General features: G+C 36.3%; 1 protein-coding gene across 3 annotated transcripts; it reads left to right on the forward strand.

Moving 5' to 3' along the window:
- The first annotated feature begins 1,748 nt into the window (after positions 1–1,748).
- Positions 1,749–9,936, forward strand: LOC133875612 (putative 4-hydroxy-4-methyl-2-oxoglutarate aldolase 3). Of its 3 annotated transcripts, XM_062313796.1 has the most exons (3): positions 1,781–1,820; positions 1,891–2,018; positions 9,240–9,936. In XM_062313796.1, exon 3 carries the CDS (start codon positions 9,247–9,249, stop codon positions 9,745–9,747), a length of 501 nt encoding a protein of 166 aa, XP_062169780.1. In that variant the 5' UTR covers positions 1,781–1,820; positions 1,891–2,018; positions 9,240–9,246; the 3' UTR covers positions 9,748–9,936. The 3 variants fall into 3 exon arrangements, with proteins under 3 accessions (XP_062169778.1, XP_062169779.1, XP_062169780.1); XM_062313794.1 differs by having other exon boundaries at positions 1,749–2,018; positions 9,228–9,936; XM_062313795.1 differs by having other exon boundaries at positions 1,752–2,018.
- Positions 9,937–15,855: the final 5,919 nt, after the last annotated feature.

Here is a 15,855-nt window from a genome sequence, read left to right on the forward strand (position 1 = left end):
ACGTTAGAAAATAATCACTTAAAAATACATGTACTATTTCTCTTCTATTAAACGTCCAATAATGGACACCCAATAAGAGGACCTAAAAGTCAGAGTAACAAAGACTTATAATATACAAATAAGGAGAGGCAAATTGGCGTAATATGGGTAAAAAAGCAAAGTGTCTGTATTTGACAGATTGTTACCTTCATTTATAGGATCGGCATTTCCATCTCTAATTAGTTAAGTGAGATATGCTAAGCATCAATATGGTAGGCGCTGAAGATAAGAGATCAATATATAAGGCAATGGGCTCCCAATAAATTGCTCTTACTTGGTACGTACTGGGATGTTCCGGCAATACATTTTCTTATTTAGTGGATTTTAAATAGACAAAGTAATAAAAGGGCGGACATGCTATCTTATACATTCGTACTCGTTCAGACACGTGAATGACTAATGAGGAGAAAGGGATGCAATATGCTTCACCTACGTGAGATTTGATGACTCATTCCTTGATTAATTATGGTATGTTATAGGCCGAATGGGCCGTCGTTAGCTCGGTACTCGAAGGGCTACCGTCGACTGAGTCCAAAGGGCCCTTCGGTAATATGGTACTCCAGATTGAGAAATTGTTTTATAACTGATTTTCATATAAATTTCATTCCAATGATATCATATCATAAGTCCAAGTAAAAAAAATGCAATACACGTATTTTATTCCTAACCAGAAAGAAATCCATTTGTTTTTTACCCTGTAAAGGCATTGCTTTTCCAGTCTTCTTTTCTTTTCTTTTCTTTTCTTCTTTTCACTGTTCAGCAAGGCTTTTGTAGAAACATTTCTTTAAGGTAATGGTAAACAAACAACAAAAAAAACTCTAATAAACATTAATTATTACAACAAATTTTGTATATGTTAATTGTTAATTACACTAAATGTACGGATGATAGAGTTTTTTGTTATATATGTATTTTAATAAGAAACTTTTCTTTGTGAAAAAATCTAATAAATTTGTTAGGTGGGAGGGGGAGGGGGGGGGGGGGGGGGGGGACCCTTTCCGAAATATTTGACTGTAGCAGATTAGTCTGCTAACGAGGTCTCCTTATCTTTTCAAAACGCGTGTATAAGACTCTCATAGTTGGTTGGAATTAGTTAGCTTAAAATAGACGTCTTACCTTGTTCATCCCACAATCCCACACGCCGCTCGATCTACATGCAAATTGCAAGACCCTTGCATTATAATTTATATATGTTGATAATGAAGTTTCCATGTCGATCTGCATGAAAAATTTAAAACAAAAATCTTTTCCCTCTCTACGGTCATATCTTACCTCTGGTCGGTAATAATGGAAGGAAAACCAATCGTAGGGGACACGTTTTCTTCTCCAAACCTACCAACCCATGTGTGACAATAGATTTTCCTTTGCTTTGACATTTTCGAGCGGACCAAATTTTAAGTGACAGCAATGGTTATGAACAGTTAGTCTACATCTGCTTTCGTCCACACTATCGATCCAAAAAGGAATTTGACACGACACAACACAGTGCAGGCATTTTTAATTTTGAATGGGCCCGAATCTTATCAAAGAATCCCATATGATATATCGAATTTGACGGTCAACCTCAAACAATCCAAACATTGATGAACACTGTTACACAAGGGACACCACTGCAAATTAAAGTTGCAATCGGGTTTTCCACGAAATTCTTTCCCCCCCCCCCCCACCTCTCAAAAAAAAAAAAAGAAAAAAAAAAAAAAGAGAAAAAAACAGAGGGCAAAGACGTAAGGAATGGGATGAACGGATAAGACATCAGAGGGCACAGAAAGCAACAAGATGGTGTATGGGCGTAATTCTTTTTGTAGCTATTTGGAAGCGTGATATCATCATCATCATCTTTTCTATTTACAGGTCTCTCGATCTGGACAAGATGTATAAAGAGGAAGAAGTACACCACAGAGGCTCACGCTCTTCGCAGAATTAATCAGAGGCGCTCCAACCGCCCAAATACAGATCGGTTCTTTCTCTTCCTCATCCGGGTAAGGTTACCTTTTTATGTTCTTATACTTCTCTATAATCCCGTTTTCAATATGGGCTCTGTTTGCATTCTCGTCAATTTTTAATTTTTTTAATTTTTGGGATTGGGGGGTCCGCTTAAACATGTGCGAATATCATATTGAGCGGTTCGTGGGGGTTAGAATCATGTCTGCTCCTACTAAGCAATTCATTTTATTTGATTAATGATGATCATGAATGGATTAGAATTACTCGTTAGTTGGCTTCTCTCCTATAATTTATCAAGTGAATTTCTTTTCTTATTCCTCTTATTGACCCTCAAAATAATATATTTCCCTTACCAACTTCTCCAATTTTATATGCAAGAACTTGTGTCTCCAAATATATCTACGTTATGCTTTACTTATCCATGTCCTTTCCCCAACCACTCGCTGGGATGGCATTTTCAAACGTACATCGCTTCAGTACATATATTGTTCAATTCTTAAGTAACAGTAACCATAACCGCTTACTACGTGTGTGGTAATCCTAATATAACTTTGTTTTATTTTTATTTTTTGTCAAAAAAAAAAAAAAATCTCTAATCTTCTGCTGTGCATTCACATTTTGGAAATATATCTCTAGATTGCGTGCTTAGATGGACTTGGACTTTGAATTAATATTATTATCTTATGTTAATCCCTGTTGTGGGCATACTTTCTACTATAAGAGCATTACTAGCAGCTTCCCTACAAGGGATCTGTTCCCTAAATTTTAGGAAAAATTTTAAGAAAGTCAAAAAAACCATCCCACAGCAGCTTCCCTACAATTATCTGTTCCATAGGAAGTGAACAGTGCTTCCCAATGCATTGGGAAGCACTGTTCACCTCCCATTCAATTGTTTATTCTAAAAATATAACCTCTCTCTTACTTTATCTCTTTCTTTTCTTACTTTTAATTAAAGTAAAAGTAACAAAATAATATTTTAATGATATAGGGAAAAATGAAGGGAAGCTGCTGTAGGGTGTTTTTTGATAGGGAAGTAAAAAGTAGTTTTATTCCCTACATTTAGGGAAAATGAAAGAGAAAGGAAGGGAAGCTGCTAGGAGCATTCCCTCCATTTTTCCCTATATCATTAAAATATTATTTTGTTACTTTTACTTTAATTAAAAGTAAGAAAAGAAAGAGATAAAGTAAGAGAAAGATTATATTTTTAGAATAAACAATTGAATGGGAGGTGAACAGTGCTTCCCAATGCATTGGGAAGCACTGTTCACTTCCTAGGGAACAGATAATTGTAGGGAAGCTGCTGTGGGATGGTTTTTTTAACTTTTTAAAAATTTTCCCTAAAATTTAGGGAACAGGTCCCTTGTAGGGAAGCTGCTAGTAATGCTCTAAGTGGCAATTCGTGTTTGCGTGTCAAGTTCGAATTGTGTTATAGCCTGAACCATTTAATTAAACGTCGCAAACCTCTCAACCCTAACCCACTAGTTTCGTGGGTTATTTAAAAAATAATTTGCCCTAAATGTCGTGTGTTGGGCTTGGGTCGTGTCAATGCATGGATATATGACTATATAATTCAACCATAATCCGACTACTTAATTAAACGTGTCAGACCCCTCAACCCTAATCCACTAATTCGTGTCGGATTCGCGGCTCGCGTCAAAAATTGTCAGCCCTATTTTCTACAAACATGGGAGGGCAGTTGTCTTCCTTTCTTTCTCTCTCACTCACAGGTACTTTATTATTCATAACACCAATATTAGCTGAAATGAATTGCAAACCAACCTTGTTTTGGGATATTATTATTACTAGCATAACATGAGTGGCAACTAGCATCAGCTACAATCTATTTTGGATTATAGTCTATTGAAAATTTTAGTGTATGCAATTTTTTTTAAACTAATTTCTGTTTAACATTTGGAAATTGGTATTGAGATCAATTGAAAGAGCTCTTTTTGTGATAGTACATACTAATTGGTGTAGCTGATATACTCTACACCTCTTACTATGCTCTATCTATAGTTATATATATGTACTTTATAAATTTGAAGTTTTTGCATAAAATAGCTTATTTATTTTTTTTTTTCCTCATATAGTGAGTAATGGATTGAAATTAGTTGATCTAAAATGTTTTTTATCCATATATAAAGCTTTGCTCTCTTCTGCACATTATCGGTAGATGCTACTACCGCTATCTTTGGCTGCAGAAGGGGAATAGTTAAGTGAAACTCTCAACTTCTTGTTTGGTAAATGGTATGTTTACTGGCACTGCAGTCTTGCCAAACCATTCGGCCGGAGATGCCTTTATATGGTATAGCAAGCTGTTTAGTTAGTTGTATAATTTTTGCATACTCTTCATATTGTATGAAGTACTGATATGTAACTTGATGGAATGTACTAATAGGTGTAGGGTATGTATCTCAGAGACACTGTTTAATGAATTCTTGAGAGGAACAGGTTCATGGTTCAAGCAATTGTAGATTCTTCTAGCAACGACACATTATATATATGTGTGTCTTTTGGTTGTATCTTGCATAGGGAGTTAGTAGTTTAGTAGAAATAAGTATTAGTAGTATGGTTGGAATAAAGTCCTTCAGAATCAGTAGGTTATTTGAATTTATGTAATGCCTTGTAATCCTGATTTAGTTTAGGTTGTATAAAGTTATTAAGAGTTGTAGTTGAGTCGTATTAGGGATTTGTAAGTGTTTGTCTATAAAACCCTATTATTGTTTAATGAAAAGTATTGTGACTTATTTATTCATGTTACAAATTGCATTAAAATTGGAGGACTGACTCCCTCGAAGTAGCCAAAAATATTTTTCTTGCCCCAACTCTTTCATGTTAGCTTCCCAACATAGGGAAGAAACCCCTATCCGCTTCTAGGTCCATATCAAGGTGGTATCAAAGCTTAGGTATTGAAGATCGGCTTGAACAACTCGAATAGAGTGTCCAGCCTCCTTCTAATGGGCATCAACAATTGATGAAGTGACTCACCAAGTTGTTCCTAATGTTGTCTAACCAGGAAAGAAGCAACTCAAGAATGGAGCGTGGAGATTTGTCCAACGAGCCGCAGGGCCAGTTTCGACCAAAATCGATATTTGGCTCCTAAAATGGTCAAGTTGGATTTCCTTGCTTCAATGGAGAAGAAGATCCGACTTGTTGGGTATGCTGACCTGAACAGTTTTTTTGGGACCATGGCATACCAACTGAAGACTAGATAGCTCTAATTTCCTTTTACTTATAAGACGAGACGTAGTTGTGGTACCAATTGCTTTGACAAGAGGTTAGAGAGGTATTGTGGGAAGAATTCACTGAAGGCTTGTATGATGCAATCAAATAATAAAAAGAACAAAAGAAAAAGGATAAAGGCTATTTTGAGAGAGCCGTGATCTCCAATGGCTACTTCGTGGGAACCGTGACCTCCAAAGACACCAAAAGATGTTCTAGGGTTTTTGATAATATTCAAGCATGCTATTTTATTGATTAGGGTTACACTTATTTAGAAGACGGTTAGGTCATAAGACATAACTATTAGGTCTAGCCGTCATTACATCATGCAGGAAAATAAACTAGGAAGGAAATAAACTAATGGAAAATACATTCTTTATTAGCTAAAACACTTAGAGAAATAATATATGGAGATTATACTCCTTATTCTCTGCCGACTTGGGCTTTAATACTGCCACGTGTGCTACCACATAAGCCCTGGAAATCTGAACGTATCATCCCTCTCCCCTAACATCTTCCTTGTCCCCAAGGAAGAATTCTGGTTTTGCAAAAAAGAGTCGCTGCCCTTCCAACCTTTTCAAATGCCTAGCCTGTACACCATGGCCAAGAGCACCACCAAAAAGGATCAGTATTGAATCAGATACACCAGTGGAATCGCATATGAAAACTGTATTCACCTTCACTTTTTCACCAAAGACTAGCCATGGGAAAGAAATTGTCTGGTAACAAGCATTGACATTCATCGAGTAAAACCTAGCCATCATCTATCGTTTTGAAAGACATGGGCGTCTCTCTGTGCACTACAAATGCTATGCCAGGAATTTTCATCTATCGTTCGTGTCTTTTTCTTGTAGAACCAAAACCAAACAAAAGCTCTCTTCTTTGTCTCTCTCGCACCACAATGAACACAAATGACTCCCAAAGGCATGGAGGCGCGGCGTGAGTTGATGATGGCGCATTTGGAAGGTTGGGTCTGGTGCCTTCTAAATTTACGGCCAAGGTGGGCTGATTTGCGGCTGGTCGATGGTGGTTTGGTGGGACGCCGGTGTGGATGGATTTTTGTTGCTTCAACCACTCTTTTCTTCTTCTTTTTTGTGACGGTGTCAGTCGGTGAGGTAGGTGTTATGGGCAAGGATTGGCTTACTGTAGAGGTGCGTGGTGGAGAAAAACTTTCAATTTTTTTCCTGATCTCCTCCATCCGTTTGCTAGATTCCTCTTTCCACATGAGGGATTTTGACCGAATCTTATCTATTCTTGCTTGTTCCTCTTCATTCCAGAAAGACATGGTGATGGTGTGGATTGGAGATTGTTGTAGAAAACAATCCACCTTCGCTCTGATACCACTTGATGCAATCAAATAATAAAAGAACAAAAGAAAAGGGATATAGGCTACTTCGAGGGAGCCGTGACCTCCAAAGACACCAAAAGATGTTCTAGGGTTTTTGATAATATTCAAGCATGTTGTTTTATTGATTAGGGTTACACTTATATAGAAGACGGTTAGGTCATAAAACATAACCAATAGGTCTAGCTGTCATTACATCATGCAGGAAAATAAACTATGAAGTAAATAAACTAATGGAAAATACATTCCTTATTAGCTAAAACACTTAGAAAAATAATATATGGAGATTATACTCCTTATTCTTTGCCGACTTGGGCTTTAGTATTGCCACTTGTGTTGCCACATAAGCCCCGGAAATCTGAACATGTCATTGTATGCACGTTATGGGTGAACTCGATTTTACTACTTGTTTGGAGAGCTTATTAAGTCGCTTCAAGAAGTAAGCGTGCATGAGTACCAAATGAAGTCCGAAACACTCCTAGCGAAAGTGGAAATATACCTCACGACAAGGCAAGTTAGTCGCTTTGTGAGTGGATTGAAGGAGTTCATAAAGACGAATGTAAGGGCTGCAAGACCATACAATTTATCTTCTTCAACTGGGTTGGCTAGGGGTTGTTTTTCCCAATTCAATGATGGGAAAGGGGGATTCCCTATTGACAATTTTTTCTTCCATTAGAATTATGAGCGTCAAGGACCCCCCTTTGGTTGGCTAGGGGTATATGAAGCAAATAATGTGGCGCTAAGGAAAATGATAGTGCTTGTGCCACAAGAAGAAGAATTAACTAACAAATATCTAATACAAATATTAGGCTTACTAATGAAAAGATTGACCATGACTGAGCTTCGAGAGATGCAAGAGAAAGGATCTTGCTCCAAATGTAATGAGAAGTTTGGTCTGGGTCACCGCTGCGAGAAACTGTTTTTGATAGAGGCTTACCGTGGAAAAGATGATGACGTTACTTTTTGATGGAAGAGACCCTCACTCACACACGGAAAAAAGCTTTGCCCTTGAAGACAAGGGTATTTTTGAAGGGGGAGGGATGTTATGATCCTATCTTACATGGTTAGTTAGTAGTTTAGTAGGAAATAAGTATTAGTAGTACGGTTGAAATAAAGTCCTTCAAGATAAGTAGGTTATTTGAATTTGTGTAAACCTTTGCAGTCTTAATTGAGTTAAGGTTATTAGGAGTTGTAGTATTAGGGTTTTGTAACCCATATTGCAAATTGCATGAAAATAGAAGGACCGGCTCCCTTGAAGTAGCCAAAAATATTTTTCTTGCCCGAATCTTTCACGTTAGCTTCCCAATATGGGGACAAAACTGCTATCCACTTCTAGGTCCATACCAATATATATGTATATAGATGGCAAATTCAATTATATCTAGGGCAATGTTTTCTTGTAATTGAGTTTTATTCAATATCTGGTAATTGGTGCTGAAATTCAGAGGTAACTTTTATTACCACCTGCTAAGTCTAAAGAAAATATGGATGTTTCTTACAAGAGTAATTCATGCTAGATGCTGTAGTCCCACTTTGCTTTCAAATAGACATTCCACCTTGCGGGTTTATGTATATGCAATTATGCATAAAATATTTAAGCATTTAAGCATTTGAAGAAAGAAGTCCGCGTGGGATCCTCTATGATTTATGATTTGGAAATGTAATCCAAGCAAGTAAGGAAGTTAATATAAATTGCAGTTCCGAAGTTAGAATCGAGGAAGTCAGTCCACTGAGATGTCTTTGATAGTCCAGTTCCCTTTTTTACTGAAGCTCTACTTATGTCACAAACTTAAAACTGCCACATTTTTAAGCATTTGAAGCAAGAAGTCCACGTGGGATCCTCTATGATTTATGATTTGGAAATGTAATCCAAGCAAGTACGGAAGTTAATATAAATTGCAGTTCCGAAGTTAGAATCGAGGAAGTCAGTCCACTGAGATGTCTTTGATAAAGTTCATATTTTGATGAAAGTTTGGGCATTTGTCTCTCCACTCAGTTTTTATAGGAAAACCTTATAATCCAGGGATTTCACTGGCCAATTTAACCTATGATTTGGTAATATGTTGATCTAAGGGCTACTTAACCCATTGCAAATCCTATTCTGTTTACTTGAGTCCCCAAGATTAGTCTTGAATCTGTTCTCATTTACTTCAGCAATGGGATTCCATGTCATAGTACTAAAAAACTGAGCATAGTTGATCCAATCATATTTATGTTAGAATCCCTTTCGTACTAAATTTGGAGAGTAAGCATGTTGTGTGTTTATGCCTTTTCTTGTGTTTAGAAGATATCTAACCTGAGCATTGCAATTGTTTCAATTTAAACAAATTTGAAAATGGGGCTAAACCATCCATTTTATTTCGTATCCTGAGTTTTAAGCTAGTCGAGTCACTTGTTTATGTTGAAACAGCACACATTCAGATTGTGAATAAACCATTGGGATCCACTATATGTTGGTCTTCAGGCCCACATGATGCATGCATATGGGAATTACATCCCCTTTTTGGTGTGTGTGTGTGTGTTCTCTTATAATTACCTCCTAATATTTGTTTTAGCCTACAAGCAGTCTAGGAGAAAGTGTCGATATAATTGGTGTAGATAACATAAAAAACACTTGATGAGCTTATTCTTCTGTAGTTGCTATTTGTCCAATTGCATTTTATTGACATTTCGACAGCTGTATGTGCAGGAAGAATATGGCTGCCTTAGCTACTGCAGAAGCTTGTGATTCAAATGCAGCACTTCTGGCAAGTGGTGACTTGCGCGTTCTGCAACCAATCTTCCAGACTTATGGTCAGCGTCAAACATTCTTTGGCCCCATCGTCACTCTTAAGGTGTTTGAGGACAATGTATTGGTCAGGGAGATTCTTGAAACCAGAGGTGAAGGAAGAGTTTTGGTTATAGACGGTGGAGGAAGCATGAGATGTGCTTTGGTGGGAGGGAATTTGGGACAATTGGCTCAAAATATGGGGTGGGCTGGTATTGTAGTAAACGGCTGCATTAGAGATGTTGACGAGATTAATGGATGTGATATAGGGGTGAGAGCCTTGGCATCTAATCCCTTGAAATCAAATAAAAAAGGAATTGGTGAAAAGCATGTCCCTGCGTACATTGCAGGAACCTTCATACGTGATGGGGAATGGTTGTATGCAGATAGTGATGGCATTCTTGTCTCAAAATCCGAGCTGTCGATCTGAACCATCCTTCAGAGTCGCATGTCAAATTACGGCACGAATAAGAGGACTGAGTTGTGACAAGTCATTTGTATTTCAATTTTGTCACATGTTTCGAGGGAATTGCTTCGAAATTTTTAAGACTATTTGTTGAAATCAGAACGTACAACAGATTTGTGCATGTTCTACAAAACTAACAAACATTTAAATTTTGCTCGCTCCCTCTCTCTGTGTGAATAATATTTTTTAAAATGCTCAATGTCTAATAAATTTATGTATCAACGAGCGATTTGAAATCAGTCTTTCACTGTTTAAAAATCAAATGTTGCTGTTTAAGTTTGTTGCAGATTTGAAATCAAGCCTTCCGTGATTTTTTCCTTCATTTTTCCAACGTGCCTTAGAGTGAGTCACTGATTGTCCACATAGATATTAAAACATCAGGTAAAACAACGCCGTTTTAGAAATTTAAAAACTTAAAATTTTATTTTTTATTTAAAAAAAATGAAAAGAGGGGAGGGGGGCTGGCGCCACCTCTAGGGGTGGCTCGCTGCCTTTCCCATGCGCTAGGGGTGGCATGCGGCCACCCCTGGCTCCATTTGGGGTGGCCCCGCCCAGCCATCCCATAGGCCAAGGGTGTCTTGCCGCCAACCCCTTGCTCTTGGGTGTCCTACAAGCCACCTCAGATGGGGCTGAGGGTGGCGCGAGACCATCCCCTGCCTGTGGGGGTGGCTTGCGAGCCATCCCCAAACCCACCATTTTTCAATTTTTTTTTAAAAAAAATAAAATAAAATTTGAAGTTTTTAAATTTTTAAAACAGTGTCACATTACTTGATGTGTTAATGCTTACATGGATAAATAGTGATTCATCATAACGGATGTTAGGAAAATAAATGGAAAAATTACGGAATGACTGATTTCAAATTCGCAACAAACTTAAGCAGCAAAATTTGATTTTTAAACAATGAGAAATTGATTTCATATCACGTGTTAACTCTGAAATTTATTAGATATTTACCCTTTTTAAAATACTCAAAGTTTTTGCCCTTTTTATTCCCTGGGCAACGCTAGAAGTTTAGCTAGCTATTTTGGCATTAGTTGCTCTTAAGAAAGGCATAACAATGTTTTTTGTGCAAGCTCCACGCCACATATAAGCAAGGGTTAAATATCTTTTTCCCATTAACTACCATTTTTCTTTTTGAAAAAAAAAAAAAAAAAAACCCTCTACTAGAAGAGAATTTCGTTAAATTAGACAAAAATAATTAATTAATAATTAAATAAAAATATATTTTTTTAAAAAAACAATAAAAAAAGGAAGGGGATCGTCGAACCACCCGCAGATGTTTGGGTGGATCGGCCACCCTTATGAGTTTTGTGGGTGGTCCGACCACCACCCCTAGTATTTTTGTTCTTTGTTGATTTTTTTTAAAAAAAAAATAAAAATTTAAGGTTATTTATGTAAATTTAGTTTCTAATCTTAGGGTATTTTCATTATTTACATTTTTTTTTTAAAACGATTTTGGCTAACATAGGAGGTTTTTACAAAAAAAAAATGATAGTTCATTGTGACTGAGTGTGACATGTGTTAATTCATGGGTGCAACTTGAAATCGTGTGTTGATTCATGGCGAAAAAATAAAAATGTAATTAACCCTATAAATAAACATGATCATTTTTGTAAAGATGATTCATAAGACTAATAAAACTACAGTTTTAAGAGAGTATAAAGATGTACGTAGTGAAGAACTCAGGAAGAGATTGTGAGTGATTAATTGTGTATATATATAAAAGCCGAGTTCGAACTTAGAGTTAGCCTAGAATTACGCGTGGCGTAAACCCATATTTTTTAAACATTGAATTGGTCATTTAAATAAACTAAACCGGTTCATTTATTTCAAGTGAAATAAACGGCGCATTTAATATGTCAAATTGACTCTCTTATATTGAATAGAAAATGAATAGAAACATCAAATTTTGTTGTCATTAAATTCTCACTAATTTCTACCTATCTCTTTTCCTTTAAATAAAAAAATCTGTTCTTTAAGTAAAACTGAACCAGTCCATGTATTTCAAATGAAATAAGCGATGCATTTAATATTCATAATTAACTCTCTTACGTTGAATAGACCAATTTTAAGAAGCATCAAAACTATTGGTTTATTTTAATTGGCTACATTCTGGTTGATAAAGACGTTTCCATATAAGGGCTTCCATTTCAAAGACTTCTATAACAGGGACACTGTAATTCCAGAAGAATATTGCAGAATATTAACTCCAATATGGAAAGGACTGATCAAGACTTGAATCTACACATAATATCTCTAAGAAGACAAGTTCTTGTTGAAGAAAAGATTCTGGAGACTTTACAGCTCAGAAAGTTGGTTTTCCCTATAGCCCTCCCAGACGCCCAGATGCCAAAGTCCAGACGCCTAGTTGAGAATGTCAGAGTCCTATGAAAGTCCGAACGGCTAAGCGGACGTGAGCCACATAGAGCATTTGTCCGAAAGGCCTAGCAGATGCTAAAGTCCGAGAGCACTCGTCTGCAAGAAGGTCCAAACTCTGATGCGATGACTGCGGATAGTGGAAGTATTTTATGCAACCGTCCGGATGCTAAGGTTGCAAGTCCATACGCACTTAAGTGTTTACTCGAAGTTTTATTTGCAGGTCCGGACGCTGCCTTTGCAAATATGAGTTTTAATAGAATTAGGATTTCTAAAGCCTATTAAAGAGGCTCATAGGCTGTGTAATTTTAAGGATTCCACAGTAAAATTTTCATTGTGCTAAGAGAGGGTGTTTAGGTAAAAATTGTTATATGTGTTAACTCTCTTAGAGTTTTTAATTGGTGTTGTATTGTTCAACCGTTAGAAGTCTGGGTTGGAGATGAGCTCTAAGTTAAATGGATCAATTGAATAACTCTTCAGACAGGAGGTCTGCTTAAGAGACGTTCATGTAGAGGTACGTGTCAGAGTTCAATGTACGACTACTAGAAAAGGGTTTGTGAGTACTACTATCTTGTAACAAACTATTTCTTCTAAATAGTAGATTTTCTGGGTTCGGATGCCCTGGAGTGGTTTTTCTCTTTGGTGCAAAGAGTTTCCATTTCATAATCAAAATATATGTGTTTATTGCTTTTCCGCTTTATATTTTGGTTGCTTGCATGTTTTACAGTCAATTACACCTTTTAGAAGTCATTATTATTTTTCAACTGATATTAGAGCAGGTTCACTCGTTTTTGGATTTATTTCCTGAGTGTTTTTTGTGACTCCTACCATGTGTCTGAATCTTAATTATGTCACTACTTTTGATGGCATTAATTATGGCTATTGGAAAGCGCGAATGAGATTTTTTCTAAAATTTATAGATGTTTGGCACATAGTTGAGTCTGGATGGACACCACCAAAAGCACCAACTGCTGAATGGACTATCATTCAAACCCATTCGCGTATTTCGAATGACAAAGCCTTAAATGCTATCTGTCAAACACTTTCACCATTTGAATTCTCATGAATCTCACATTGTGAAGTTGTCCTGGATGCATGGAAAATACTGGAAACTACATATGAAGGCACAAAAATTGTTAAATCTACAAAACTTCAAATGTTGGTTTCCCAGTTTAAAGGAATTAAGATGCTAAAAGACGAATCTTTTAGTGAGTTTTACTCCAAGATTACTGATTTGAGAAACTCTATGATAAATCTTGGGAAGAAAATTCCTGATGTAAAACTCATCAAAACGATTCTTAGATCTTTTCCTGAAAAGTTCCGTATTAAAGTAACCACCATTGAAGAAAGCAAAGATTTTGATTAGATGAAAGTAAAAAAGCTTGAAGGTTCTCTTTTAACTTATGAGTTGACCTAGCCTCCTATGAAAAAGAACAAATCCATTGCTTTCAAAGCTACCAAAGGTAAGAACAAAATTTCTTCTAATGAGGATGGATTGGCTATGCTTGCCAAGAAATTCGGTAAATTGATGAAATAAAAAAGATTCAAAAGATTTATTGATAATTTTCAAGGTAACCCCAAAAGTGTTGAACAAGTTGATACTAATGAAAAGGATCCTCGATGTCCTAGATGTTTTGAATGTTCAGGTTTTGGGCACATCTGAGCAGATTGTGAAAACCTCAAGCAGGCAAAAGGAAAGGCTTTCAATGCCACTCTCAGTAATTATTTAGAGAATGAAGATACTTCAGGTAAGCATCCTAACTTCTTAGCTTTTACTGCTTCACATAATGATTCTGATGAGTCTTTATCATATTATTCTGAGAGTAGTGATAATGAAAATCTTGATGAGGTTTACAAAAAGCTCTACATAAAATTCAAGAAATTAAGAGAGGTAAACCAAAAAAATATTTAGAGGCTAGCTCTTTATGAGATAGAGAGAAGTAGGCAGATTGAGAGAATCAAAAGCCTAGAAGATGAATTAGTTGAATTACAGTTACTTCTAGAAAATTTTCTGATGAAAAATTGATTCACATGTTAAAGGGGCAAAAACATTCATTTGATAAATCTGAGTTGGGTTTTGATAAAACTACTGTTTCTAACATTGCTTCTTCTTCTAAAACTGTCTTTGTGAAGCCTGAAGTTGTAGAGCCTCAAAATGCCTGTGAGGACAAAGGTAAGGCACTTGTTATTTCTTGTGAGAATGCTAACATTAAATCTGCCATACCTATCATGAAGCATTCCAAATCAGCCTGCTTACCTGCCATCATTGTGGATCACTGGTCACATCAGACTACACTGTCCTCAGATCCGTTCTCAGAAGTCTCGAATCAAGAAGCAAGAGCCAAAGAAAAGTAAATTTGGCTATAAACCTTCTAAGCCTCATCATGCTCCTCAGCAAAAGCGGTTATACCCCCAAAGGGTTGCTCCCTCATGTCGTCACTGTGGTAAAACTGGCCACAACAAGGCCAACTGTTTCAAATTGAAGCCTTAGAAGGCCAAGGACAATCAGCTCTATGATGAGCTATTCAACATGATGAAGAGTGCCTTGAGCAGATTGGATACACTGGAGATGGCTCACATCCCTGCCCCAAAAGTCAAGAAAGTATGAGTAAAGAAGGATGAGACCATTCACCTCTTGAGGGGGAGTGGACTCACTTAGAGATAGGTGAGTATTTGGCATGCCTAGGATCATGGTTCCTATCCTAGAGCATGTTCGGATCTATGCATTGCATCTTACATTCATTGACATATTGCTTTGATCATGCTTTGCATCATTGTTTGGAACTTTATCTCATCATTCTCTAGTTTCCTATAGAAAATTTTCTGCAGCTTTTTATGAGGATAACAAAAAAACCACGTCGAGCGACTGTTTTTCTGGAAGTATCAAACCTCTCTATGAGGATAGGCTTGTTTTTCTTGACATTCTAGATTTAGGCTTTGATATCTTAATCTTCATCTCTAAAAAGCATGTGTTTTGTTGTTTTTAGTATGTTTATTTTTCAACAATAAAAAAAAGGGGGGAGATGCAATACAAAAGTTACTTTTTTCTTTTGTTTAGCTTTTCAAATATCTCATGTGCCTTTACCTAACATCTCAGTCTTTTGTGCATTAATGAAATATGCTTATATATAATTGAGATTTCTTTGTTTGATATCTGCTGAGTTTCTTTGCTGCATCTAAAAGCAATATAGTGTATTCCCCTCATGCGAATTTGTGCATTATCCAAAGCTTCCTTACGGTTTTTTTTTTTTTTTTTTTTTTTTTTTTTTTTTTTGTAATATCTCTGGTTTTTAACACTGAAAATTCTGTTAAGATATTTTTTTTTTTTGCTAAGATGGTTAAATTGACAAACTCGCTAGTTGAACCTAGAACCTATAAATTCTGGCATTCTTTCTAAGTTACAGCACCAAGTGTTAAAAAGCAATAAATTCTCAAAAAATATGGATAAATAAAAAAATTCACTACTAATTGAGCTAATAAACTGTTCTTATACTTGTCCCTAAAGAAAGAGTCAGTGATCAAATCATTGTGGAAAGAGACGATCACTAACGGACTAAGTAAAAGAAAAAGTGTTGCGACTTAGGGGAGTGTATCAGATGAGAGTGGCTAGACCCTATTAAGATAAGATTTGACTTTTGACTAATCCAACAATAATTTTTTCTTATTTAGAAAATTCAGTTGTTTTAAACCTTATC

The sequence above is a fragment of the Alnus glutinosa genome, chromosome 8 (assembly GCF_958979055.1).
Source record: "Alnus glutinosa chromosome 8, dhAlnGlut1.1, whole genome shotgun sequence".
Classification (NCBI taxonomy): domain Eukaryota; kingdom Viridiplantae; phylum Streptophyta; class Magnoliopsida; order Fagales; family Betulaceae; genus Alnus; species Alnus glutinosa.